The 27,331-nt window shown below is 47.4% G+C and overlaps 1 protein-coding gene across 1 annotated transcript; it reads left to right on the forward strand.

The window, feature by feature from the left end:
• The first annotated feature begins 17,337 nt into the window (after positions 1-17,337).
• Positions 17,338-20,253, forward strand: MSX1 (msh homeobox 1). The gene is made up of 2 exons (XM_036382429.1): positions 17,338-17,791; positions 19,237-20,253. The coding sequence occupies exons 1-2, from the start codon at positions 17,338-17,340 to the stop codon at positions 19,665-19,667; spliced, it is 885 nt and encodes a 294-aa protein (XP_036238322.1). The 3' UTR covers positions 19,668-20,253.
• Positions 20,254-27,331: the final 7,078 nt, after the last annotated feature.

Below are 27,331 nucleotides of genomic sequence, written 5' to 3' on the forward strand. Positions count from 1 at the left end.
AGGAAAATGACATATATTTAGAAAGTTCAATAAGAACAGTGCAAACAATCAACGCTATTATCCAAGGCAGTGAATGAGCCCCATGTTCTGAGGCTGAGCCTCAGAAATTGTTTTATTGCACATGGTGAGCAGACACACTGTTAATATAAAAGTATAATAGAAGCAGTTGGAGTAACCACAAGAACACCCTCTGAAGCATCCATGTTTGGTTAAACATATTTGTCTGAATTCATACCAGGCAGCTGGGCTGACAGATTATTTATGTCTGCATTCTCCCCCTCCACACTGATTCACAGCAGAATAGGTATATCCCATCTGCACATTGAGATGTTCAATGCCTTGGACCTCTGGGCTATTAAAAAGCAAAATAATACACATTTTCTAAGTTTCTAAATTGTTAAAACACTAGATGCACTTTGTGAGAGGTACTTTAGCCAAATCTCTTAATGTTGGCGAAGCTCATCATGGCTTTGACCCACTTCCCAGCACAGTCAGTCACAGCACTGCCACTGACCTGCAAACCCAAAAACCTGCTGGTTTTCAGCTGTCTGAAATGCCAGAATAAGAAAGGCAGAGAAAGCAGTTTCTGGTATGGATGTAAGACAACAGTGACCTAAAATGCTCTCTATGGCTTAACAGGATTTATTGTCCCTTCCTCCGAGCAGTGGGAAGTTGGATTACTGGTCAGCCACAGTGTGGGGTAGACCTTAGCAGGCTCAATCTGCTGGAGTTAAAACCTGGGGAGGATGGAGACTTTTCTCTTGATACTATGTAGATGCAAGAATAAATATAAACTCCAAAAGGCAGAAGGAACAATTCACCATTTTTAAATTAAAAATTTCACAGGCCGTGGAAGGGATTGTTAAAACTCTCTGCAAAATAACCTTCTGGACAGGGTACAAAATTCTAGATTAGATGTTTGCAGCAGCTTCTGCTATCTTCTGGTCTTCTACCCACACACTAATTATTGTCTTGTCATTCTATTCATTGCTAAGAAAAATAATGACTATGTTGTCACAAATGACAAGCTATCTTCAAACATAGAATAATTGAGTGAAGCATATGAATTCCCAGATCAAGATCAATCATGTCTTTTCATGAAAAGTATTCTTAGCTTTAAAACTAAAGAGAGAAAAAAAAAATATCCACAACCTGTCAACAAATTTCTGGTAGTATCAAGGTACTTCTGAGTTTTTCTTCTGTGCTCCCTTCCAAACCTTTTCTATTTTTTTTAATGGCTAATATTGCCTCAATTGTGTGTAATTCAGACTAGCTAATGAGCAACTCTCTGCTAAGTAAACTTTTATTTCTGTAAATTTTCTGGGTTTGCTAAATCAAAACATTAAAAACAAAATATAGTCCTTAGGGATATCTAGAAACAAATGGCACTTGCACCTGTAAAAGAGTATTTTTTTACTGGTCCTTCTGCAGGTGTATGATGGGGATTCATGCTGCAAAAAAGATTCTAAAAGCCACAGGATACAATATAGCTGCACCTTCATTTGGGATTATTAAAGAAATCACAATAATCTGTATAAAAGTATTTTGGTCCTCAGTTTGAGGAGCTGCTGCCCCAGTAGTTTGCATAGGAAAGTTACAACTCAAAAATACATTTGTGGAAATGCTGTAGTTCATATCTACATGCATTCTTGAAATCATGACTTATCTAGGTCAGAAGCAAATGTTTTTTCTCCTTGCTTGGATGAAGCTTGTGCCACTGCACAGCAGTCCTGCAAAAGGATATGGAGTAGCAGGTGATAAGTATTTTGGAAGTTCAGCTCTCCCTATTCCCATTTTTCAGTCCTCCTCCCCAGTCCCTTCCATTGTCTGGTCCTGTTCCCCTGCCATCTCAGCATCCTCAGCTCCACAGCCAGAGGAGCCCTTTGACCTCTGCCAGTGTTTATTGATAACAATCCAAGTGTTTTGGCAACTTATAAGGCCCATTGTGGTTTTTGTGGTTCCTACTGTAGGTAACTCTTGCAGTTTTGTCTTGCCAAGAATCCATGAGGTACAGAGTCAGATGGAAGATGGTGCTTTGAAATATGTTGTTTTTTTCAGCACCTTAAAACATGAGTTTCTGTGTGATCTCTGATAGAGGGACATTTCCAACAGCCTATGTTTGGTGTTTCCTTACAGTAAGGACACTGAAATTGAAACAAGTTGTGCTCCTTAATGATTTGAATGGTGAAAGATGTGCATAGAAATGTCAGCTGTGCTGCAGAAGGAAGGGTCTAAGTTGTTGTGAATTTAATCAGAGGAGAAGGAAGGATTTCAATTTAAAATTTCCCTTGGCATGAAGAAAAAAAAGATTAAAACCTGTAATTTGTTCAAACAGAAAACTGAGTTTAGTTTTTTAGCTACTCATGTTTAAAAAAGTGACAAGTGTTAGAGAATAGGTATGAATAGGAAAACAAATCTGATATTTTTGAATTAGAGGGGAGTTTGACTGAATAAAAATAATCAAATTTGATAGCATTTGATTTTGTCTTATCTAGGTGTGCATTTTCCATCAAAAAAATCTTTCAGACAGTAACTAGATCAGAGGACTCAAAGGACTATTACCATATGTGATTCTTTCCAGCTCAGTTTCCTTATAAAAAAATAAATCAGTACCATCTAAATTTCTCTTTTCCTCTTTCTCAATGAAAGAAAACCTACAGCATATCCATATGAGTCTCATAATATTTGGTTTCCAGTGTTCTGCTGAGCCCATCCTAGCCCTGTCACAAACCTCTTTGTGTCTGTTTATTCCATTCCTTCAAACCATGCAACCCAATTTTTCTCCAAATCCTTCATCCCTTTTCCTAGTCACTCTGCTTCTGCATTCAAACAGGGCATTTGGGACAGTAGAAGAACAGAAGACAGGAAGGTAAACATGGAAAACTGGAAACAATATATGCATACAGCCTGTCCAAAAGGGCCACAATTTCATTTGGTTTAAAATGGGAAATGTCTGATCATACAATAAAATTAACAGTAATTTAGAAGTTTTTCTATCACAGCTGTAGCTGGCTCCCATGTGGGAGGTGGACTGCACGTGTGTGTGCAAGAAAGAAGAGATCTGGTACAACAAAGATTGTTGGTGCTTGTCTCTGAAACACAGGAAAGTCTAATGCTGACAACATGAAATACTGAGCTTAGGTTTTATCTGAAAAACCACCTGTTAGTTTACTGTACAAAAATCCTACCTTCAAATGGGAGTTTTTGTCCTTCCTGCCATGGAAGGACAATATATCAAACCAGAATAGAAAGCTCAAGACCTGATACATATTTTTAGTCCATCCTTAAAGGATGTCTCGGTGCATCCTGACTTGTGGTGCTGTGGCTGACATGAAATCAGCTGCTGGGCATGGACATGGGTATATTCACCTGCTGGCTTTGCTAAATGTCTGTATCTCATACAAGTTGTGATTGCCTGCATAGCTGGGTTTGCAGCACCCAGTGGAGAGGAGAGCAGACTTGCTCTAGGCTTGAGTTGGAATGAATCACAGTGTGGACCTAAAAACCCTTAACAGAGACCATACAGTGACATGGGGAATGATTTCTGAAATTTGTGTGTTCCAAAAACACATTTTCACTTCTGCTTGCCTCTTTTGATTTGCTAAAAAATCTCAAGCCCCTTTAATTATTTATTATTTAATTGCTTTTTTTACAAAATATTCAACATTTTGCAAGACTGCACCCATATTTAAAATTTTTCTTCCCATTAGGCCCCCCCCCTTCCCCCCCCCTCAATAAATTGACACACATCAAAGCTGATGAAAGAGTAGCAGTGGTAGTTCCACTGCTTGGTTAGGCACTCTGATCTGCTAAATTCTAGATGCAGAGCAAAGGAATCTAAAAAAAAAAAATATTCCAAAGAGTAGTTCTCAGGCAGCTCTTTTGTGTGGGGATCATATACTTGACACCATGCCTTATGTGGAATGCACATCAAATCACCTGGAGACTCCACATCAATGGTAGTTATGTGCATGCATGTACCACAAAGAGAATAGACCTTTAAACCAGTTGGGTGCATGAGACAAAAAAAAAAAAAGTCTAAAGAGTATAAATCTGGAGGACTGTATCAACTTCTTTGATTTACTTCTCTGCTCTGCCTTATACCTTTTTTTTTTGTTGTTGTGTTTTGATGTTTTAATAGACAGATAAAAAAAAAAAAAAAAAAAACAAAAAACCAAAAAAGGCTTTCCCAGTGCAGCCAGTGCTTTATTTTATAAGGTTCTCTCCTTAATCTAACACATCTGTGTTATCTGAGCTGAGTGTGCCCATAGGATAGAGGGACAGATCCTCACCTCCCATGCATTTGGCTTGTAGACTTCAAGGGGGTTACACTAACTGCAAGGAGTCCATGACTTGCTCTTGCTTGTTGTTGAACTCTTAAGTGTTACCATATTTTCTCTTTAACTGTTACTGAAGCCCATACCAAGTATCCCTCAGATAAAATGATTTCCTCTGTGCTGAGCTGATTTTTGCTCCAGGCTGGCATTTTCTAATTTCAGGGAGGTTTTGCTATCACTGACAGGACCAAAACAAGCCTCTTATAGGAGTCAATGGACTTCAATATTTAGAACAGAGTTTTTCACCTCAGAACTGAGCCCCAGGTTAAGGTGCATTTGTGCCTTTCAGTCTAGAAATGTCAGAGATGTTATAATTGAAATTGAAATAAAAGAAACAAACAAAAAAATAGGAAACTGCCTGGTTTTGTTCCAGGATGAAGTGATAAAAACTGAGTGTACCTTCCAGTTCATGCTCCCTGATCCTGCATATTCCTTTTGTGATGTGAATAAGTGCACATCACAATTTAGTGGACCTGCTCACTAAAACCTCAGTGAAGCCAAACTTGTGCCAGGCTGCCTAGCTGTTATGGCATCTCCTAAAGAGAGATTTCTGACCACATCAAGGAGGAATATTCCACAAGGGTTCCTTGTGACATTAGAAACCAGACTGCTGAATATGGCCTCCCCTCTCTGGGACTACACATCTTTTCCTCCCAATCCTCCCACCCCATATTTCTTTCTGACATGCAAAGAAATTAGAGCTATAAGCAAAGACAACCAATTCCAAAAATCATGCACTAAGCCCCAGTTTTCATCCCACATACTCAGCAGAATCCGTGGGATCACAGCCCATGTGTTTGCAGCACACCATGATGGCCTGGCTGGGACCAAATGCCCAGCAAAGGACACTGTGCAGACAGAGTGAGGATAAGGTCCTCTGCTGCCACAGGACATTTGCCCTCAAACAAGCCACTGCTCTCAAATGCTGGGAAAAGTAAAGCAAAAGTTATGAGGCCTGCAGTAAATGTATGTTTCCAGAGAAGTGGGTAACACATACATTGCATGCTGAATATTACAACCTGTTTAATGATTACTGTTGGCCCAGTTGGCAGGTACACCAAGCACAGAAGCTGTACATAAGTGCTAAAAGAAGGAGGAAAAGTGATGGATAAGTCAGTGCAGGGTGTGAATTACAGTGTAATAGATTATCTGTTGCCATTAGCTCAGATATCTACAAAGCCCTTTCATGGATCTGCAAGCTATGGTGCATCCCATGAGATTTTTTAGGACATGCATAAGAAGCAGAAGTGACTCCATATCCAAACACAGCTGACAATTGTTTCAGGGTTTTCCCTTTAAGGCTGCTGTAAAGAGCAAAGGGAAGGTTCCTCTTTGGAGGGCTAGCACCTCTCCACCTCTTACATCTTATGGAGGAGTGCAGGAAGCCCTGAAAACCCAGATCCTGGAGTAAATGCTGAAAACACCTGAATAATTCATAAGCACCATTTCTGTGGATGTTCCTGGTAGGCTGTGGTTGCTTTGGGCAGTAGAATGAGTGCTCAGTGACAGACCCAAAGTTCACTGGTGTTGAGACATGAGGAGCAGAAGTGTGGACAGGGTCAAACACCTCAGCATACACCATCCAAGTGCACTCTAACAGCAAAGCCAGGCCTCGGTCTGCACTTGGAGAAAGGCACAATGCTGGAGGGAGTGTCAACAAGACTTACACAGATGGGACTAGAGACTGGAAACAAGGGCAGATAGATGAAGAAACAGCTCCATCCAGGTGTTTCTTTCTTCAACTTAAAGGAAGCATGAGAGAGGGTTTCATCTCCTTACAGGAGGAAAGATCATTCACCACAATTTAGAAGTGATAGTTGTATAGAACAACACACGAAAACTGAGAACAGAGAGTTATGCTGAAATTAAAACAGGCTTCTTGCTGCTCAGGTAATTAACTAAAACAATCTCTGAATTTCAGTGATGACTTCTTTATATTTTAGGATTTCCAGCTTAAGAGCAGCTACCTTTTTGGAAGCTGTCTTTTATCCAAGTACACACCTTTTTTAACTCAATGCTATTATAACTGGATAAAATGCAAAGGCCTGTTATGTATATAGGAGATCATTTTAAGGAATGTGATGTTTCCATCAGTCCTTATACATTATAAATGAACCCAGAAACTTCTCAGGGTGATGACAGGTGTGAAGACTGCAACTCCCAAAGTGCAATTCTCCATTTCAAGAGATGCAACCAGAATTCTGTGATCAAGCCTACAGTTGCATGGTTTCACTACCTTCTGCAAGAGAGATTCATCTGCAAGATGATCTCTTATATGTGAATTAGGGGCAGCCCTTGGGCCGTGGAGCTTTGCCAGCTCAACCCTCCTTTAATCAAAGCCTGACTCTGGGTTGGTATAAACACCTGGCTTTGTGTGGAGTGGCCTTGGATCTGTATGGAGTGCTCTCAGTCATTCAGTTCCCCCTGATCCAGGCAGGAACTCAGAGTACTCTGTGTTTAGGAATTGCACCCTGCAGGAGAGATTTTTGTTTCATTTTCTATTTTATGCTTCAGTAATTGAGTATGTCCAACACCTTCCATAAAGATACCTGAAAAATGTCATTGCAAGCTATTCATTAAATAGCACCCTGCCCTTACAGTGCTGAGTCAGGGAATGCCTCCCACCTAGTTCCAACATCCTTGTGTCTGGAAAAGCCTCTGACTGATTTGGCTATTAATATCTCTGACTTTACAGTCTGCTTCAACTTGTTCACAAGTTCCTTCCTCTCTCTGTAAGAAATTTGTCTTTCTCAAGCCTAAAAAGTGATAGTACTGGTAAATAAAAGACTGAGCACTTCAACTGCTTGTATAGTGGCTTCTTTCAGACATAATTTGATTTAAAGAATCACAGAGAAGCACAAAGGAAGACCTAGTCAGCACTATATATCAGTTTTCCCAAACACAACACAAACATAAACAAAATCAGATCAAAGCAAAAGGTAATCTTCTTTATCAAATATAATTACTAAATATAGTTCTATTTCAAGAAAAAGTAAATTTTATTAAATCTTTACAATTGAGAATAAAAAAGGAGTAAAAATGATAAAAAGAAGGAAATTGGTAGAAAATATGATTTTTCAAAAGCAGTGACTTATTGTACCTAATTTGGTTTTCTCAATGTCTTACCAGTTCTGCATATGCCTTAACAGACAACCAATTTTGTCAAGTTACTAAAGATAGAATTATTGCAGATGCTTAGAAAGGGGAAGCATAAGAATACTTAAAATCCCCAAGACCTATTTTATATACTCAACTATAATTGTTATCAATTATTTCAATGAAACCTACTCCTATGAAATTATCAAAAAACTGAAAAAATCCTTTACTGGGTGGGGAAGAGGGATGCAGAGAGACCAGGCTGGGACAGGGGTTTCTGTGGGGTGGGTACCAGTTCAGGAGCAGGGCCAGGCTGGGGAGAAGAGCTGGGGGAGGCTGCAGGGAGATGCCAGGTGCATTTCATGGCCAGAGAACAGAGTGCTCAGCTGCAGGGGACATCCCTTTCTTACCCTCTCCCTGCCTTGCCTGACTGGGAGCTGGCTGGGGGTGGCCACCATCACCCATCTCGGGGCTTTCAAGGAGAAAACGCTTTTGAACTCCTCCAAGATGACAGAAAAGTCTCACGGTGCCTGTTCAAACAAGTGTGTCTGAACAGGAAAATCCAACAGACAGGGAGCTACTTCAGTTTCTCCACTTTTATGATATTTGAAATGATAAGCAAGGATATATTTTCACATAATTGGACTGTGTCAGGGTACCAGCCATTTGATCAGATAGGGGCTCTCTATGTAGTCTCACATCAGAAGGCTAGTAAACTACAAATTAAGGTAGGCTTTAGATTTTGTCTGTGAAGTAGCCAAATAAATTGAATTTTATTTCTAAAGGTCATAAAGAGGGCGGGTGAAAATACAAAAATAAAGGCAGAATAACTGGATACCAGGATAACTGAATCTGAAAGAATAAATGAATAAATCTTTGGAAAGGTCTCAATCATGCGTGAAAACCCATAAGTATTGGAAAGATACCAATCAGCATCTTTGGATCTGACAGGGAGATTTGAGAGCCCAGTTTTCATCACCCTAAAAGAGGTCTGCAGAAAGGAAGGCCTAGTGGGGCAAGGGAAATATAATGCTCCATGGGTCCAAAGCTTTTGGTTTTGTTCTGTTTGTTGGTAATTTATCATTTTATTTGGCATTTTCCTTTGCAACTATATCTTGGGGAGGGTGAGAAGCCCTGGGACAACTTGCACAGGCCAGCTGGGTAAGGGCCAGAGAGCATTGCTCACTCCCCTCCATCCCACCCCATTTGCTCTAGCATCTCAGGCCTGGAGACAGCCAGTCTGCATTTTCTCCTGCTCCCTAGTCCACACACCTCCCTTGAGAGTGCCCCCAAAGCAGGAAAAGCTCCCCTGGCCACCCACCAGCCCTGGGGGAAAGTTTCCCAAGGGTCTGAGGATTGCAAACCCCCTCTCCTCCACGTGGGCACTGCCTAAGCCTACCCCTCCTGCAAATACAAGTCTGGTCCCCCCAGCCTTGTGCTCTAGACAGATTCCCAGGCTCCAGACAAAAAGGCCAGGGGGACTCCAGGGGACCCAGCTGGCTCCCAGCCAGCACTACTGAAAGGGGATCACAAGAAGCCAGATTTATTCCTAAGAACAAAGCTTCCGGTGACTTTCCAAGATGCTCGTGGTACTCTTTTCTCCCTTTTTTTCTTCTTCTCCTTCCCTCCCACCCTTATTTTTCAAACTCTCTGCTGGAATAGAGGTGTTCCCTGTCACTATCAGTGAATGTACTGCTCCCATTCCTTGCCTGGTCTGTGTGCACTCCTGTGGCATTTCTTTTTCAGTCCCTGGATTTATACATCACTGACATTTAGCGACTTGTGTTGGCTAGAGAGAAGGATTGAATTTACCTGTGAGGCTGCTGCACATTATTTTTTTTCTGTAAATAGCTACTGCTGGGTCATGTGAGCTGTGAATTGTCCCCATATTGAAGCCCCCATGAAAACAGTGTGGGAGTCAGGATGTGCAGTGTGTGTGTGTGTGTGTGTGTGCTTGCATGTCACCTACTGCGGGGGTTTGCAGCTGCACTTAGTAACTAGTAAAGGTTGGACTCTGATGCGAGATTTCTGCATAAAAAAGGTGAAATCACTTGCAAAATAGCACCAGGAAACCTCAGGGAGATAACTAATTCCATGTGTTGAACATACTGCTCTGCCTGCTGTCAGATCCTCCTCCTTGTGTCTCTGTGTTATCTTAAGATTGTTTCAGAAGTAAAAATCAAACAGACCTAAATCCATCCAAGGGTTATAGGACCATTAATAGCAGGGGACAGACTGCACCTGGTGCCACTCCAAACCAGCCAAGTTCAGACCCAATGGCAGGACATCATCCCACTCCTCAGTGTGGTCCGTGCTGCTGGCAGGGTGGTGGGCAGCAGCCAGTGTGCCTGCTCTGGGCACCCCGCAGCCACTCATGACCTGGGCTTGCCCTGCAGGGGCTGGAGGGTGCTTGGAGGCTGTTGTACCTTAAAGCCGTGGATTGCAAGAAGTCTGACATTGTTTGAGAGGCTGAAATAAGTCCTGCTTTGAAAGACACAAAAATCCTCAGTTGTTGAAAAGCAAAGTCCAACCCCAAGTGAAAGCCCACACTCTCTACGTAAATAATGTCAAAAGCACATACACTGACAATAACATGAAGGCAGCACAAGGCAGACCAATGTCTAGAAATGTTATCTCTTCTGCTCCAAAAGCTAATCAGCCCAGCAGCGGGAAAGCCAGGAACATTTTAGATTATGACTATGCTTGTGGTTGATGGAAAGTCTAAGAGGAACATAAGCTTTCTAAAAGCTGTGTTTCCCTACAAAATAGTTGGGATTTTTTTTTCTCCTCCTCTGGCAGTGAATTTGTTTGGATATATTGGTTTATTAGAATGATGTAGCTCCCAGCATCATATCTAGCCATCGGCTGCCACTAAGCAAAAGGATGTGGTGAGGTTACATCACCAAAATAAGGCAGTTCTGGAGTTTCTAAGCTGGGGTTGCATATCATCAGGACAGTTTCAAATACTTGAGGATGACTTTGATATTTGCAGGAGTGTGATGATGTTTTGTTTTTCAATTGACAGAGTCTGGAAAATACCTGACACCAGTTACTCTGCTGTTTAGCTGTAGTTTCCTTTACACAAAAAATTAAATTCCATCTATATGTATTTGCATGAATATAGTTTTCCTAAGTGGAAGGTTTTGGCTTAAGGCAATCTCTTTTGAATCATCTTAGCAGAGGAAGAAAATAAACATTTTCCCCTAACCTGTTTCTTGTGAGTTAAGAGGGATATTCTTGGGACTGGGATTTTACCGATGCAAATTAAAGGCGGGGGGAGAAGCAGTCTGGCTTGGGATGCTGTGTGACTCCAGCAGGAAGGTGGAAAAGAGATGCTGGGAAGAAGAGACCTGCCGAGCTCCACTGCTGTGCCTCAGGCTGAGCCAGTGTCTGCCTGTGGGGCCGTGGCTCATGGCTCTCCTCCAGCTCTGCAGCTGGAGGCAGCAGCTGGAGGAGAAATTCTTCTGCACAGGCAACCCTGACACACACACAGGCGTTGCTTTCACTTCATTTTCTGTTCTACAGACATTCTTTCCTCAGGAGCTGATTATTATAGAGCTGAAATGTACTTCCTTCTGAAGAGTGGGTTTGTTTTGTGTTTGGTCTCCCCCTCCACTTGCACACACCTCTCTAGTGGGATCAGACTTAGATCAGGATTGCAGAGTGTTTTCAAAATGTGGTGGCATGCATTTCTACTGTGCTGTATGTTTTCATGTGATCCTTTGTGTAACATATTTTCCAGTAATTTAGAGAGATGTAAGAAATAGCTTTTACACAATAGACAAAGAAGTGGGAGGATTATTTCAATAGTCTTGCAACTTTGGGGTATTTCATCTTCTTCAAAAGGCGAGAGAAAAAAACCTGTCCTTGTGAGCAAATGATTAGAAGAAGACTGGGAATACAATAATTACCCCAAATGGAAACCCAGACTTCAGTTAAACAATACAGCTTTTGTAAACTGGCCCCGCCTGTAAAAAAAATCTAGGAAATCTCATAACTAGAACTGTCGAATCCTTTTCTTATGCAACAATATGTAAAAGACGCTTGAGAAATGAGGAGTAAATATGGAAATGCTATAACATAGCATGATAATGGACTTGCTCTGAGCATTGGAGACTCCCTTGGCAGTACTGGCATGGATTCCTTCAACCACAAACTATTTTCTCATCTTAAAGAATTTGGGACAAATTACATTTTGTGATACTCCACCAATAAACAAGGACATGAAGACAAATAAACTGGGACTCTTCATAATCTACCTTGATCATTGTGGAATTCGAGGGGACCAAAGCAATCAGAAGAGAGAGAGAGTGCGGTTTTGAATGAATGTCCTTTATGAGAGAGCAGAGAGAAGATCATTTATATTTTATACTTTTGCCTCTAAGAAATAAAGGGCTAGCAGACCTCCGACTATCATTCACTCATAATGATCGCATTCAATCTAGTGATTCACAGTGAATCATGTAATAAGCTTTCCATTTTGCACATGGGGAGAAGAAGGAGGGGTGGTTACACTTTGTTTAGTTCGCATTCACGTCGCCGGCCTCTATCCCTTGAACTGCTTTACCGGTTTGGAGCATTATTTTTTAAATTGTATCTATAATGTTTCTTCCCTTCGGTTATCCCCCAACAGTAAAAATTCCTGAAAGGAACGCTGACAGGCTAATTGTACAGTTAATAATTTTCCCTCGGCAGCGATTCGTTCAAGCACGGCTCTACATTCGCGGCTTCCCGGGCCCGGGCCGTGCCGCGCTGGGCAGAGGCTCCCGGCCAGCCCGGTGCCCGCGGCGGCCCCGCCGAGCGCCCGGCCCGGCCCGGCGCAGCCCCGCGGAGCGCCCGGGGCCCGGCGCGGCTGTGGCGGGGAGCGGCTCTGCGGCTCCGGAGAACGGGCCGAAGCTGCTTTTCGGCATTTCGGCCTAAACCCGCAGCCACAGCCGCCGGCCCTGGGCACGGGGGAACAGCCCGCTCTGCGCACCCCACTTGCGGGTGTGGGTCAGGACCAGGGGTCCGGCCCCGGGCCGTGCTCCCCTCGAGGTGTTACTGCAGAGCCCCCTCACACACCCGGGCCGGCCCGGTGTTACTGCAGAGCCCCCTCACACACCCGGGCGGGTCCGGTGTTACTGCAGAGCCCCCTCACACACCCGGGCGGGCCCGGTGTTACTGCAGAGCCCCCTCACACACCCGGGCGGGCCCGGTGTTACTGCAGAGCTCCCTCACACACCCGGGCCGGCCCGGTGTTACTGCAGAGCTCCCTCACACACCCGGGCCGGCCCGGTGTTACTGCAGAGCCCCCTCACACACCCGGGCGGGCTCGGTGTTACTGCAGAGCTCCCTCACACACCCGGGCCGGCCCGGTGTTACTGCAGAGCCCCCTCACACACCCGGGCGGGCTCGGTGTTACTGCAGAGCCCCCTCACACACCCGGGCCGGCCCGGTGTTACTGCAGAGCCCCCTCACACACCCGGGCCGGCCCGGTGTTACTGCAGAGCTCCCTCACACACCCGGGCCGGCCCGGTGTTACTGCAGAGCCCCCTCACACACACGGAACGCAGTGCTCTCGGGGCTCTCGGGAGCGTTCTTGCCATCTGCAAGCGCTTCAGGTAAAAGCCGAGGCGAGGGCCGGGTAAAGCTCTGGGGGCCGGAGGAGGCGCTGAATCGCCGGGGAGGTCTGCACTGGGGCTGGGGACCGCGAATCCACCAGTGCGCCCCATCAGCGGCTACGCCTGCAGGACTCCGTGAGACATAGCAGGAACAACCCCGAAAAGCCAACGAGAGAAAGGCACCGAGTGGGGAAAGGCTCGGAGAGCACAAGCATCCCGGAGCGAGCCGCCGAGGTGAGGCAGGTCGGCGCTGGCTGGCAGGAGCAGAGGTGATGCCGCACAGGCGCCCGCCCCAAACGCGCCTGGAGGAGCGGTGCTCTTCTCCAGCAGAGGCGACACCTTTGCGAGAGCTTTAAAAGTATATATTAAATTAAATAAGGGTGTTGTCACTGAAGGGAAACCAGCGCCTTAGCCATGGGGCTCTCACCAAGGCAGCCAAGTTCCCTTTTGGGCAGAGCAGAGTCTCGAAGTCTGCTTGACATCTTGAAGCTTAAATAACCGTAAGGCATTGTTACTCCCTGGCAGCAAAGTGCCTCGTTACGCCTGATTGAGCTAATTGCTTTGAAATAGGATATATTATCTATAATTATAGAGATCTTGGAGGAGACGGCCAGCCTTTTCTTTCATCTTTTCCAAGTGCATCATAATGTCGCGATCAAATTAATTTAGGCCACTTGAAATAGTGCCTTCCTTTCAGCCCGACTCCTCCGACCCTCAAAGAGCCGGGGACGCCTTAGCGACTGGAGTTTGGCCATCCAAACAGCTCTTGGTGACCTTCCGAGGACCAGTCCAGGTCCCTGAAGCCTTGGAAGTAGTTTGGATTATGTTTAATCTGGACAGAAAGGATTAGGGAGAAAGCGAGAGAGGAAAAGAAAAGGGGAGAACGGGGTTGGGAAAGACAAAAATAAAATAACTGAGGTGTTTTCGCATTTTGCCGACACTCGGAAACCAGCGACGAAATCAGGGAGGACTTTGTGCGCTTGAAGGGCTTTGAGGGCTTGTAAAGCTCGCGGGACATTTTTAGCACTTGCGGCAGTTCTGGCTCTCTGCCCCCAGGGCTGAGTCTCGCAGAGATGAAGCAAAGCTGCTGACGGGCGCGCAGGGTGCGCGCAAGGGAGCGCGCAGGCGGTGCCCGGCGCAGCTGAACTGCCCCGGAGCTGCCCGTCCCCAGAGCCGGCTCGTGTCCTGCGGGACTGTCTGGTCTCCTAAGAGCTGCTGTCTCGGGAGAAATAAAATAGAAACAAGGGAAACAACAACACCCCTCTCCTTTCTGAGTTCTGCCTTTAAGTCAAAGATAACGTTTACAAAAGGCAGACAATGCCCTGAATTGGCTTAGCGCTGCCTCCTGTCCTTTCTCCCCATCCCCCACGCACTCCTCCCAGCCCTTGTTGTATTCCCACCGAAATAAAATGCTATGGGTAATGGCTTTGCCTAGCACATTCATTATACTGAAACGGGACTGTTTAAGATGCTAATTGCCCAATATTGTTATCTAGCACAACTGCCTTCGGGGAAACGCCACGGCTCCCAATAAAAACACCGGACTGGAACAAGCGCCAATAAAGTCACCTATTTCCCTCTGCCCTTTCACTTCGATTTTCCTTGCAGCCCAGGGCGGAACATAAGAGAGGCACCTAAAAGCAAACCAGAGTATCAACAACATGAAACAGGTATTAAAATAATTCCTAAAATCCAGTGGTGTTTTGGTCACCCAAAGTGCAGTGAGTAAGGGAGGAAGAGTTTGGAAACTAAAAATTTCCCACTGAACACAGAAGTCAATCTTGAGGGAGATTTCGTTTTGCAAATTTATTTTCTCCATTTCTAACTTAAAACTTGTAGATTTCATTAAGAAAGAAGGGAAAGAAAAAATGAGCAAGAAACGAAAGACACTTTACTGGCATCTCGTTTTCAGCCAAACAGATGAAAAGCCAGCATGTGAATTAGAATCAAGTCCTTGCTGTAGTGATTGCTACAGTGATTGAAATACCAGCGAGTATGACAGAAATGTAAACACAAAGCGCTCATTGCTGAAACGTAAATAAAGAGCTAATTATCTCATTCTGTCAACTCTAAATGAGAGCGGGATCGCGCTCCCGGTATGGGACGCACACGCATCTCTTCAAACCTCAGCAACATCCCAATGTTCAAATCATTGTGCAAAAGAAAAGTGAGGAGGGGGGAAAAAAACAGCAGCTCTAATTTTAATTTTCATATTTCCATCAAACAACGAGATTGAACTCAGCCCAGGGGCTGCCTGGAGGTCTAATAAACATATCCCTTCTTCTTTCGCATGGTTAAGTTTGGAACCAGGGGAAAAAAAAATAATAATTTAAAAACTCAAACAAAACAAGATCCTACCTGTAGGATCGGGTGGAGGGGACACCGTGACGCTGTGAGACACGATGCATCGATATATTTGCGTGTTTTCTTAGTCGGGGTGGGGTGGGGGGGTGCATCTTCGAGACGAGTACCGGGCTTTGGGAAAATGTCGTGTGATTGGTAGAGCAAACTAATTTTGTCAGGCTGAATGTGCCGATGTCCCAGGGCTAAGGCGCCTTGCTCCCTTGATGCGGGTTAACGTCCTCAATAGTCCCCCTCCAGCTGAAGCCTTTGATCAGACCGCTGCTGGCGCCTAAAAACAACATCACTTGTCTGCCTATTAGAGGCACTGACTAATCGTGACAGATTGTTTATTCTCGCAATTAGCAATGCAGCCGCTTCTCCGAGCACCCCCACCCCCTCTCCCCGACGCGGCCCGACCCGGCACCCCGGCCCGATGGGGCGCGGGGGAGGCTGCGGGCAGCGCGGGCACCGGCACCGGCAGCGGCACCGGCGGGGCCCGGAGCCGGCCTGGGCTGGGCGGCGGCACCTCTGCTCCCGCCTGGCAGGAGCGGGGCGGCACGGAGCAGCAGGGCAGCTGGAGGTACCAGCGTGAGCTTTATGTCTGTGCGAAGCGCGTTCACCTTCATGTACAGGAATCTGCGGAGCAGCCCGCAAACCGCCTCCAGATCACCTCCACGGGTGAGAGGGACCCTCCGTGAGCCCAGCACATGCGGGACGGGGTGTGATGTATGTGCGGGACGCAGGAAACACCCCGCTAGGGCATGTGCTCACGCGTGTGTGAGATAAGTGTGTGGAGCTGCGCGCAGGACAATTAATTTCAGTAAGATCCTGTTGCTTATCAGTTAATAAAATGTCTATTATATCAATTCATTTCATAATCTATATGCTCCTAATCTACCATCTTTATAGGGTCCAGTTAAAAGGAAAGGGAATTCGCTGTCCCTCCCCGTTTAGATAATTGCCCTTAAATGACTGCAAGAGGCTCTTGTGTTCCGAGGAGATTAGAGCCCTGCAGCTATCAATAAACTTTTCTCAGCGAGCGGCCAATCCCGTTATTAGAGAGCGGCTCCGTTTTACTGCACATCCGTCCTGGGCGCGGGGATAAGGGATCGTAAAACGAATTAACAAAACAAAATAGCCGGGACTTTAAGGGCTCAGGGGCTTATATGTTCCTTTTTAAGTGAACGAATATTTCGTTATCTGCAGACACGCACACATCTATGCCATGAGAAGTAGCTCAATTTATGCGTTATGTATGCGGGTACCAATATAAACGCAGATCTCCACAGTCACATCGAACACACCGCAGGGCCGGCGATCGTGTAAAAACCAAACCAATCAAACAAACAAGCAAACAAAACCCCAAACAAAATAAACCAAAAAAAAAAAAAAAGAACCAAAAACTCCTCAAAAAAACTCAAAACGACAGAGGAACGGGCAGGGTCTCCTTCCCTTTGAGAGGTCACACTCGGGACAGCCCGGTGTTTGCTAGTTTTGAAGGAGAACGGGCTTAGGCTCGCTCCCTTGCACTTTAGGAGCAGAAAGGCCGGCATCTTTCCCCGAGTTTTGAGCCTTCCCATCTCCACAGCGGAGGGCTGCGCCTACTACCCGGCTCCCTTCTCTCCCTCCCGAGACGAGAGCCGGGGCGTGGAGCGGGCCCGGGAGACGCGGAGCGGAACCGAGGGCTGAGGGCTGAGGGCTGCGGGGCGGGGCGCGAGGGACGCTCCGACGGCAGCCGCAGCCCCGCCCCCCGCGCGCCGCCAGGGTCGCAGCCAATGGGGCGGTGTGGCCCCGCCCCCCGCGCGCCGGTTGGGCGGAGCCGCCCGCGCGCCGCTTTATGAGGCGGCGCCGGCGGCGCGGGGCTGGAGCGCGCTGCCGGCTGCCCGCACCCCCGGCCCCATGAGCGGCGGTGCCGATCGCTCCCGCCCGGCGCTGCGGTGGCATCAGTCGGCTGCCCCTGCATGGCCCCGGCTGTGGATATGACCGCCGCGCCCACCGGGGTCCGCAGCGACGAGCTGCCCGCATCCGCCTTCAGCAGTCCCGGCGGCGGCGCGCTCCCCGTCGCGGCGGCGATGGGCGGGGAGGAGGAAAGCGACAAGCCCAAGGTTTCCCCATCCCTCTTGCCGTTCAGCGTGGAGGCACTCATGGCCGACCACAGGAAGCCGGGAGGCAGGGACGGACCCGAGGGCGCCGGGCCCCCGCCGGGCGCTGGGGCGGCCCCCCGCGCCAGCCTCAGCCCTCGGCTGGGCGCGCTGTCGGCGGAGGCGCCGCCTTCCCCGCTGCCCCTCGGCGGGCACTTCTCCGTCGGGGGGCTGGTCAAGCTGCCTGAGGACACGCTCGTTAAGGCGGAGAGCCCCGAGAAGCAGGAGCGGAGCCCCTGGATGCAAACCCCACGGTTCTCGCCGCCTCCCCCGAGTAAGTAATGGGATGGGAGCTCTGCGGGCCGGCTGCGACCTTCCCCGGGGCCGGGAGGACTGAGGGCAAAGCTGCGCGGGTGGCCGGGGCTTTCCTGTCGCTTTCGCCCTGCCTGCCTCTCCCGGTATATTTTTCCGTACGGTTCGCACTTTTCTGGGCCACTTCGATCCGTCCAAAGTACTGAACGGATTCGAGAGTGTGTGTAGGATGGCTGCGAGCGCACAGGAAGAGCGGCCGTGCCAGGCTGACATCTCGTGCCAAAAGTTAACCGGGGGGGGTGAGAAGAAAAAGCAACGCGGCCAGCCTGTTAATTTAACCTGGGGCTCGAACTAGCTATGTAAATTTTGAGTCAACATCACTGAGGCTCTCGTCAGAAAGTAGCTCAAGTAATTCCATAAAGATGCGCACAGACCGGTTTCTTAGAAGCGGCAGCTTTGCGGGCTTCAGCCCCACCGGCTGGTGTCTTAAATGGTGCATGTCCAAACTCCGAAGAGCCACAATCAGTGATGTTTTCCTGCTTTCATGAAGAGAGAGTTAAATTAATACGAATAACAGCGTGAGAGCCGAGATCAGTGAAGGCCGGTAATTTCCAGTGGCTGCACTGAGCCCGGGTCTGAGCAGCATGGGCCGGCTGCCCTCGGCCTGGCCGCGCTCCCTTCCTGCCAGGGATTCCGTGCGAAGGGATGACCTTGGTCTGAGGCTCTCCAAGCGTTTGGGGTGCCCTTAGCAAAGCTGCAAACAGAGTTGCTTTCTCTGTCCCTTGGAAAACGGCAGGTTTTCCGACAGGACTTGTGTAGAGTAAAGCAGCGGTTTAATTTATTTAAATTGCAAAGTTAAATTTGCTGTTGCTAAGTAAACCGGGCCAGATGGATGTTGAAGACCCTTAGAAATGTTAAATAAGAGGAGAGGGAGCAGGCCGGTGAAGAGTGGTAGATAGAGTATGAGTGTCAATTCAGACCTCGTAATTAATTACATGCTTAATCCGGTTCCCAGGGGCCTAATGAAGAGGGTGTGAGGCTGAGAAGCCAGCCCGTTTTGTTTATTTTTTTTCCTGTAATCCAATAAAAAAACAGGACTTTTTTCTTCTTTTTGGAGGGCCATTCCCTTTATTTGCGTCTCCTGTACATGAGAGCCAGGCTAACCATGAAGGCAGGAGGTGAAGGGGTGTGGGTGTCTGATTCCTGCCCGTTGCCGGGCTCTTTTCAATGGAGTCAGAGCTTCCTGATGCGAAGCACAGCTCTCATTTTTAGAAAGGGAGACGGCAATTTTCAGGGTGCCCCAGGCAACCTTGGTGATTTGGGGCACCTTGCTTCAAGCGGGACCCTACCTCTGCCTTTCTCCACCTCAGCTGTGGTAGGGAGGGGGCTCTGCAGGCTGTGGGGTTTGGCCACTGCTGACCGAGGTGTCTCTCCTTTCCCCTCTTCCCCGGCTGCTCCCGGGCACAGGACGGCTGAGCCCGCCCGCCTGCACCCTGCGCAAGCACAAGACCAACAGGAAGCCCCGGACGCCCTTCACCACGGCGCAGCTGCTGGCCCTCGAGAGGAAGTTTCGGCAGAAGCAGTACCTGTCCATCGCCGAGCGCGCCGAGTTCTCCAGCTCGCTCAGCCTCACCGAGACCCAGGTGAAGATCTGGTTCCAGAACCGTCGCGCCAAGGCCAAGAGGCTCCAGGAGGCTGAGCTGGAGAAGCTGAAGATGGCAGCCAAGCCCATGCTCCCGCCTGCTGCTTTTGGCATCTCCTTCCCACTGGGCGGCCCGGCCGTGGCCGGTGCGTCCCTGTACGGCGCCTCCAGCCCTTTTCAGCGGGCAGGGCTGCCCGTGGCTCCTGTGGGACTGTACACAGCGCATGTGGGATACAGCATGTACCACCTCACATAGAGCCTGAGCCGAGCCCAGCCCTGCTGACTGTCTGCTCCCGCTGGCTCCACACACACTCCCTCCCTGCTCCTCCGGCTCTTCTCTGTGGACTTCCCCGTGGAGCCTATGGCAGAGACTCCTCCAGTTTGGCTCTGCTTGACCTCTCTGCTTCCCCCTCTGATGCTGAGCCCTTATTCCAGCACTCTTCTGATCTCAGCAGTCCTGGGGAGCTGGCAGAAACCTGAGGCGTTGCCCCAGCTTTTTCCAGGTGCAGGGTGGTGATGGGCCGACTGTGTCCTGCTTCTCTGGGTCCAGCTGGCAGCCTGCGGAGAGCCCCCTAACACAGGGGAAGGAACTGTGGAAGAGATGGCAAAAGGGGACTGAAAGACAGGACATTTCTCTTACTTTCTGCAAGGCGAGGTCAAGAGACAGAAGTGTAAAACAGCCTTTCCCATTCCCATGTAACAGTGCTGTCTGTTACCTTCTTTGCTCCTCCACCAGCTCCTTTGGAAGGGGCTCTGTGTACTATGTAATATACTGTATATTTGAAATTTTATTATCATTTATATTATAGCTATATTTGTTAAATAAATTAATTTTAAGCTACTGTTTGATGCAATTTGTTTGCTCTTTGCCCTCTCGGGTGTGACAGAAGAAGAGACTGAATTTGTGTATTAGGGGATGAGAGGGGGACCGGCTCTAAGCAGCCGTTTTCCCTCTTATTCAGGAGACTTCAGCCTTGGATCGTGAGACAGCAGCTGAGTGTTCAATTTTCTGTGCATCCCGGAGCTGCCCGGTCCTCACAGCTGTTTGAGGTTTCCTCCTTTCCCCCCACTGCTCCTTGCCAGCAGTTCCGTCCTCATTCCTGCCCCGAAGGTGCATGTGATCGCTGCTGCTTCCCCCAGCGGCGCCAGGATCGGCCGTGTTTCCTTGGCCCTAGGAAAGAGAAAAGTTGCTCCTCTCCCTTCCCGGTCCCTGTGTCTGGGAGGGTCCCGGCCGCAGCCCCCGCTGGCTGTGAAGACTGGGGAGGGCTTGACATGTCCCACACCTCAGTGCCAAGCCTAGCGCGAGAGAAGGGGCTTTCCCCAGAGCTCCATTTGCCGGCCGATGTTACTCGGGGGGACGGAGCACCGGGATTTGGGGCAGTAGGGAGGAGAGGGGGCTGTCGCGGTTCGGCTGGTGCTGAAGAAGGGGATAAAGGACGCTAATGGCGAGGCGATGTCAGCACCGGAGCCGATGGGGCGTGGGGACGATGGCGCTGGGCAGGAGCGCGGGCCCGGAGGCCGGTGCCACCCGCGGGACTGCCGGTCGGGACCGCTCGGCGCCGTGTCTCCTGCTCACCCTCGGGCTTTCGAACACCCCGCCGTTCTCAGCGGCTGGCTCCGCTAGAAACCCGTCCCGGCCGAGCACGGCCCCGAGGAAACCGCTGGCGACGGCTGAGAACCCCGCGGAGGAAATCGGCGGACACGCAGCCCCGGCTCCGCGCCTGCCGATCCCGCCAGCACCGGCGCCGCCGCCTCGCCGCGTTCCCCGCCGGCCGCACCCTGAGCCCCCTCAGTGCGCCGCTCCACCCGCTTTGGTTTGACGAATCCCTCGGGTAAGGGAGAGAGTTGGTTTCCTCCTTTTCTTTTTTTCTTTTTTTTTTTCTTTTCCTTTTTTCCTTTTTTTAAATTATTTTTTTTTAATTTCGTGCTTTATCTTTGTGCTCAAGGAATAGCCGCTCAGAAATTGGGACTCTATTTTTCTTTCTGTCTTTTCCCCCACCCCCCATCCCGCTGCTTTCATTTCCAGCAATTTAAAACGTTAAGGTTGAAGCAAAGTTAGAAGGAAAATAATTGCTGTAATGAGGCTCGGCAATCTTCTGCAGGCACTGTGGCTCCAGCGAGACTGTAGCTGGGGGCGAGGCAGGACTTTTATCATCTCTTAAGTATCAATGATGCTTTCAATAACTCAGCGAAACAACATACCTGAACACAGTCACTTTCTCCAGAGCTCGCTGCTCTAATCTCCCTTCTCTCGCTCCGCTCTGGCCGCCCAGTCATTTTTGAGCTGGGGTGAGTTTGGGGCTTTTGTGGTTGTTTGTTTTCTTTTCTTGCCTTTTTTTTTTTTTCCTGTACTTTTTTCCCAACCCTTTTCTTTTCCTATCATTTCTTTTCTCTGTGCAAATGACAGTGTCTGTGATCCTGACCCCAGCGCCCAACGCCGCGCCGGAGCGGGAAAGCTCTATGCCGACTTTTTCCCACGTTGTTTCTCTGGCAGAAAAAGGCTGGATATCTCCTGCTTATCTCTCTCTCTAACTTAGCCTCTGCGCGATTAGACCGCGGCTTTGGGGAGATCTAATCGCTTAGGAGGCCGGGTTTATCCTGTAAAGATGCCCTTAAAATCCGAGAGAGATTTTAAGCAGGGAGGACAGCCTGGAGCTGGCTCCCTCCAAGCGCTGCTCCCCTTTGCCGGCACCTTTGGGCGCTGCGGCTCGAGACTCCGGGCAAAGCGGCACCCTTTAATCTCTCCGCTTTGTCTCTGTTTGCTTTTTTTTTTTTTTTTTTTTTTTTTTTTTACATTATGTTAACTCGGTGTGGATATTCGAAGCGCAGGATTCCTATTGAACATGTCTTTGCTTTAAGTTTTCCCCCTGACCCTTGGGCTAAAGTCCTTGGTTGCTCAATTAAACCCAGATGAGAACAATTAATAACTAAGTAATGACAATAAGTTGGGAATCACACGGATGAACGCTCCATGTGAATAGGAAAAGCTCACACAAAAGAGCAAAAAGGATTTGTCGGCTCTTTTTAAGGGGGAATTGGCTTTTCTTTTTTCTTGCCTCTGGCTTACCAGCAAATAAAACTCACTTTTGTGTCTTTGTCGCCTTAAGGATCTCAGTGGGCAGTTGGAAGTGAGAATGGCTGTTTTCCTTTCAACTTGAGGGTGCTGGCGCCACGCAGCCCCAAGGATAGAGAGTAGCCAAAGCAAAGTTTCCTAATAACTCCCCTCTTCCCCGCCACCCCTCCCCAGTCACGGCGGTACCCCCCTCCCCTCCATGCATATCTCCACATGCACTCCTAGAGAGCCTCGGCAGACAGACGAGAGAAAGCGGAGGGGCCCTGAGCACATCCACGTCCCACCACGGACTCTCAGCCGTGGGAAAGCGATAGTCCTTTGGTGCGACACTTTCCACGGGGCGCAGCAAATACAGCTCACAGCAAATACAGCCAGGGCACGGAGAGGAAGCAAGCACGCGCAGAAACACATACAAAATAAAAGCTATTTTTTCTACTCTTATTCCCACAAAAGACGGGAACGGCTCCGTTACCCGCACACGGGGGCAGCGCCCGGGCGCATCCTCCCGGCACCGGCTCCGTGCGAGCTCCAGAGCCCCGGCTGGGACCGCGGCGGGATCGCGCCCGGCTCCGGCTGTGGCAGAAGGGCAGAGTGGCACACAGTGAGGGCTGTGAGCTTAAAAAGCACGGAAAGGCTCCCCTTCAGTTTTAGCTACAGAGAAGGTGACTACCGGGTAAACCTGCTGCTCAAATCGTTGGTTAAACCGTACATTTGTCATCTGCTCTGAATTTCTTGTGGTTTGGGGGTTTCTTTCCGAATTCGCTCTTTCACTTGAAACACGAATCGGTGCCCCGTTGAATACTTCATCGAATGTTTTCTGTAGTGCTCAAGTGGAGTGGGAGCTTAGTCTTGCTTTCTAAAGTTAGGGCAGGTTAAATTCAGCAAGTGAGTTAGGCGCAGCAGCAGCCTCCTGCTGCTCAGGATTGTGCCTGAGAACAGAACCTTAAGAAATCAGAGGCAAAACAGGGAAGCTGCCTAACTTAGCCATTGTAAAGGCCCGGGGAAGGGGAGGGGGCTGAGTGCTTCTCAGTAGTGCTTATAAGCTTAAATCCAGGCTCATCATTTTGTGTGAATCTCCTGGGTCACATGAGACCTTTTTCCTTAAAATCTGGGAAGTGAAAGGTCTGTTGAACAAACTGGCTGGACATCTTCAGGTGTCTGAATTTAGGTAAACAGCTGAACTCAGATATTCTGTAGGCAAAGTGAAAATACCAATCACCAGCTTATTCGAGACTCAGACTCAGAGCTCTTCATCTCTTCTAATCATACATCTGATTTTATATTAGACACGGAGGTGGCCAGAGAGAGCAAGAAAAAGTGGCTGCGTAAGCAGTCTTGAGACCAGGACACTCCTCAGAGCAGTCATGGGGCTGTCCAAATTAAATCCAGCAGAGTGGTGACTGGTGAGTAAGTCTTCCACTAGTTGGAATATAATATTCTGTACCCAAAGAGCTCCTGGATGCAGTGAGGTAGTTCACTCACTCTCTAATTCTTCACAAAAAGCAGGCTGATGTGACTTCTGCACTGAACTGTGGGGGAGTCTGTGGCAGAAAGAGACACCTTCTTCCTGTCTTTCATAATTCTATATATCTATATCTCTTTATATCCATATTATCTATATCTAAATCTATATCTATATGATCTATACATATGTATCTATAGTATATTATATTTATATTCTCACCCAAGGAGTATGTGGACCTGTGAAATTTTCTTTTATTAGCTTTTAACTCTCTCCACACCTTATGTGAAGCACAGTGGTGTCTGTCCCTGGCCTGAGCAATCTGTTCCACAGCAGGGAGCCTAAAAATGAGGCATTGCGATAATGGGCATTGCAACACAGCTCCTTGGGGCTGGCCCGAGGCCCCTTCTGCAACACGGACCCATTGTCTGTCCAGCTATGTGGCAGGAGAAGCTGGAGGCAGAACCAGAAGCAACAGCTCTGACTCATTTAACTACGAGTTGTAAATTTTAACATGCAGCACAGAGAGACGTGGCAGTGATTTGCTTACAGCAATAAAATGATCGACATTAACTCTGCTCCATTGTACTTCTTCATCTCAGAGATCTTTTATCCCTCCAGGCTGGATCCGGTTTCCACCCTGCAGTGATTAAAGGGAAAGCAGGGAGGCAGCTACCTGGACCCAGTCTCCCTCGTGCGACCAGGAATGTGCAATAAACACCCCGGGCAAAGCTCTTTTCATCTGGAAGTGGCGCTGCTGGGGATCCCTCTGCTCTGTAGCCGAGCTCCGGCTCACCCTGCGCTGCTGCCCGGTGTGCGATGGAGTCCCCGCGGCCCACAACCGGTTCTGACTGCGATGTGAACAACACCCTCTGCATTTCTTCCAGCTCAGAAGAGAAACAAATCTCCTGCGTATGTCACAGAGCCATCAAAGCTGTGCACTTCAATAGTACAGGCCTTGCCAGTGAGCCGGGAGACAAACCTTGGGGAGAGAGTTTTGTAAGAGCAAAGTTTGAAATCCGAGATTGATTCTACGTCCATGGTCCATTCTCATCAAAGCTGGGGCAGACAATGGGGTCACAGTGATTAGCACCGGACAGACCTGAGGTTCAGGCACCCAGGCACAAAAAGATGCAGCCCAAACTAAATATTCATTTCAGCCTAATTGAGCAATGCTTTTTTGGTGTTTTGTATCGGGCACACAGCAACAGGCAGGGTGGGTGTGCATGCCATGTATATTGGAGAAAGAGGCACCTCATAACATCAAACACATTCCAGACCTTCTGACCACCACTGTTGCTGCCCAGTGCAAGGGTACAAAGAGAAAGAGCACTCAGGTGAGGCAGTATTTAAAGGTTTTGCTATAATTTGCATGTCAGAGAGAAAGGAAGTGGCAGCATGAGGGAAAGAGATCTGGTAGCAAAGGATGGCAAAAATATGTTAGCTGGAAGATTTCAGGTGGTGTGGGGAAGTCTCAGGAACAGAGGAAAATAATTATTTCCAAAAACACAAGCTGGAGGGAAGGAGCAACTTTCTTTTGATGCAATGTTTTGTGTGCATTGGGCATTATTATGCAAATATCAGCTAACACAAATACCGAAGTAAGGATGCTTTAAAACTCGAGGGGTGATTGACTTACATTACACTGCATTTAGATGTAAGGCAATGGCCCTGTTCCCATTTACATCAGCAAAGGAGGCTCTGAGACTTGCCCTGCATTATGGCAAGCTTGTGTGCATTAGTCCTGGGGAGCATCTGCTCCTCACACTGTACTCACTAAAAGCTTTTCATAAATGCTTTTCTAAATCTCATAATGAGCTTTGGACTTACTGTGAAAACCGAGTCTGTGGTACACCACAAGAAGAGACAGTGGGATGTTGTAGATGTTGTCAGTCTGACCAAAATTTTTCTTTCTGTGACATTGTCAATCTTCTCTTTTGGTAGGAGGCTACATAAATAATACACACTAAATTCTATTTGCAAAACAAAATACAGGGTTGCAAAACACAATACATATGGCGTGGGACAGGAAAAGACATAGAAACAGGATTCAGTGGTTTTCAAAACAATTTAGCACTTTAAACATTAATTGCCTCGAATTAAGGCTGTAGGCACCCACCTCAATATGCAGACTGTGTATTATTGAGCAGAGATGTTCTCTGTTGCCTCTTGTCAGGGAACCCAAACTCAAGTACCCTGTGAGATGCCCATCAGCTGAGACCCTATAGTGCCAGAAAGCAGCATGATGTCTCCACAACAGTGATCATATCAGATACCACTGATAAAAATATAAATAATAATCCAAATATGAACTTACTTTAGTGATTAGCACAGCCACATTCTTTTTAAATACAGCTTAAGTGTTAACAATATGTACGAAATCTACATTCAGAAAAATTAGTCATTAGTTTCTAACTCAGATTTTTAATTTATAGATTACTGAAAGGAGGATTTGCAGTCAAATGATTCTTCAAGACTAATTTCTTAAAAACTACTTGACTTCAACTACATTTCTGTCAAGTGTGATACCTGAATTAGGATGAACTTAATGGCCTTAATAGTTCAGAGTTCAAGTGTAGATCTTCAGATAGTGCTCCCTTTAGTTCAAGAAGACCTGTGCAAACATGTTAATTTTCCCTCTAAATAATTGCAAATTTCAAGTACATACTCAAATAAATCCATCTCAAAGCACATGGAAAGCAAATAGAAAGTTGTAGAAAATGTTAAATAAAATGAGAAAGCTGAGATGGATATGTAATCTTAAATTATTCTTATTCTCTAAAACATCAGGCTGAATTTCTCCAAATGTGATTTTTTTTTACCCTTCCTCAAAGATGGCTTTAATACTAGCCAAGTTTGAAGTTGCTAATGACATTTATTTCTGAGCTATGTATGCATGAGAATTTCACTTTGCATAGCTGGAGACTGTGATCTTTTTCAAGCTTGCATAATGTTTAACATAACTGAATCAACTTTCAAAACTAAGAAACACGAAAACGTTGAAAAATGCCCAGAACAAGAATGGGCATTTCCATTCCATAAGGAATTTGTTTGGAAAAAATTATAGAGTTGTTGGAATTAGAATCTAAGTTTATCTTAAGTTTGCTGGCAGGGAAAGTTATATTATACGAGAGAATTAGCTATTGGTTTCAGACTGATCCAAAGCCCAATAAAGTCAGTGGCATCTTTCCATGGGCTAAGAGGCTTTGGGGCTGACTCATACACTGTAGAGCTCCTCAGAAGATAATAGTTCTGCATTGCTTATGTGAAAGTTAAATATAGCCCAATGTTTGTTAGTATGTGTATGTATTACGATTAATTTAAACCCCTGGTTAAGATTGGGTTACAGTTTCCATTTAATGCATATGCATGTGTTTGTGTTTGT

This window comes from Molothrus ater, chromosome 4, assembly GCF_012460135.2.
Source record: "Molothrus ater isolate BHLD 08-10-18 breed brown headed cowbird chromosome 4, BPBGC_Mater_1.1, whole genome shotgun sequence".
Classification (NCBI taxonomy): Eukaryota; Metazoa; Chordata; class Aves; order Passeriformes; family Icteridae; genus Molothrus; species Molothrus ater.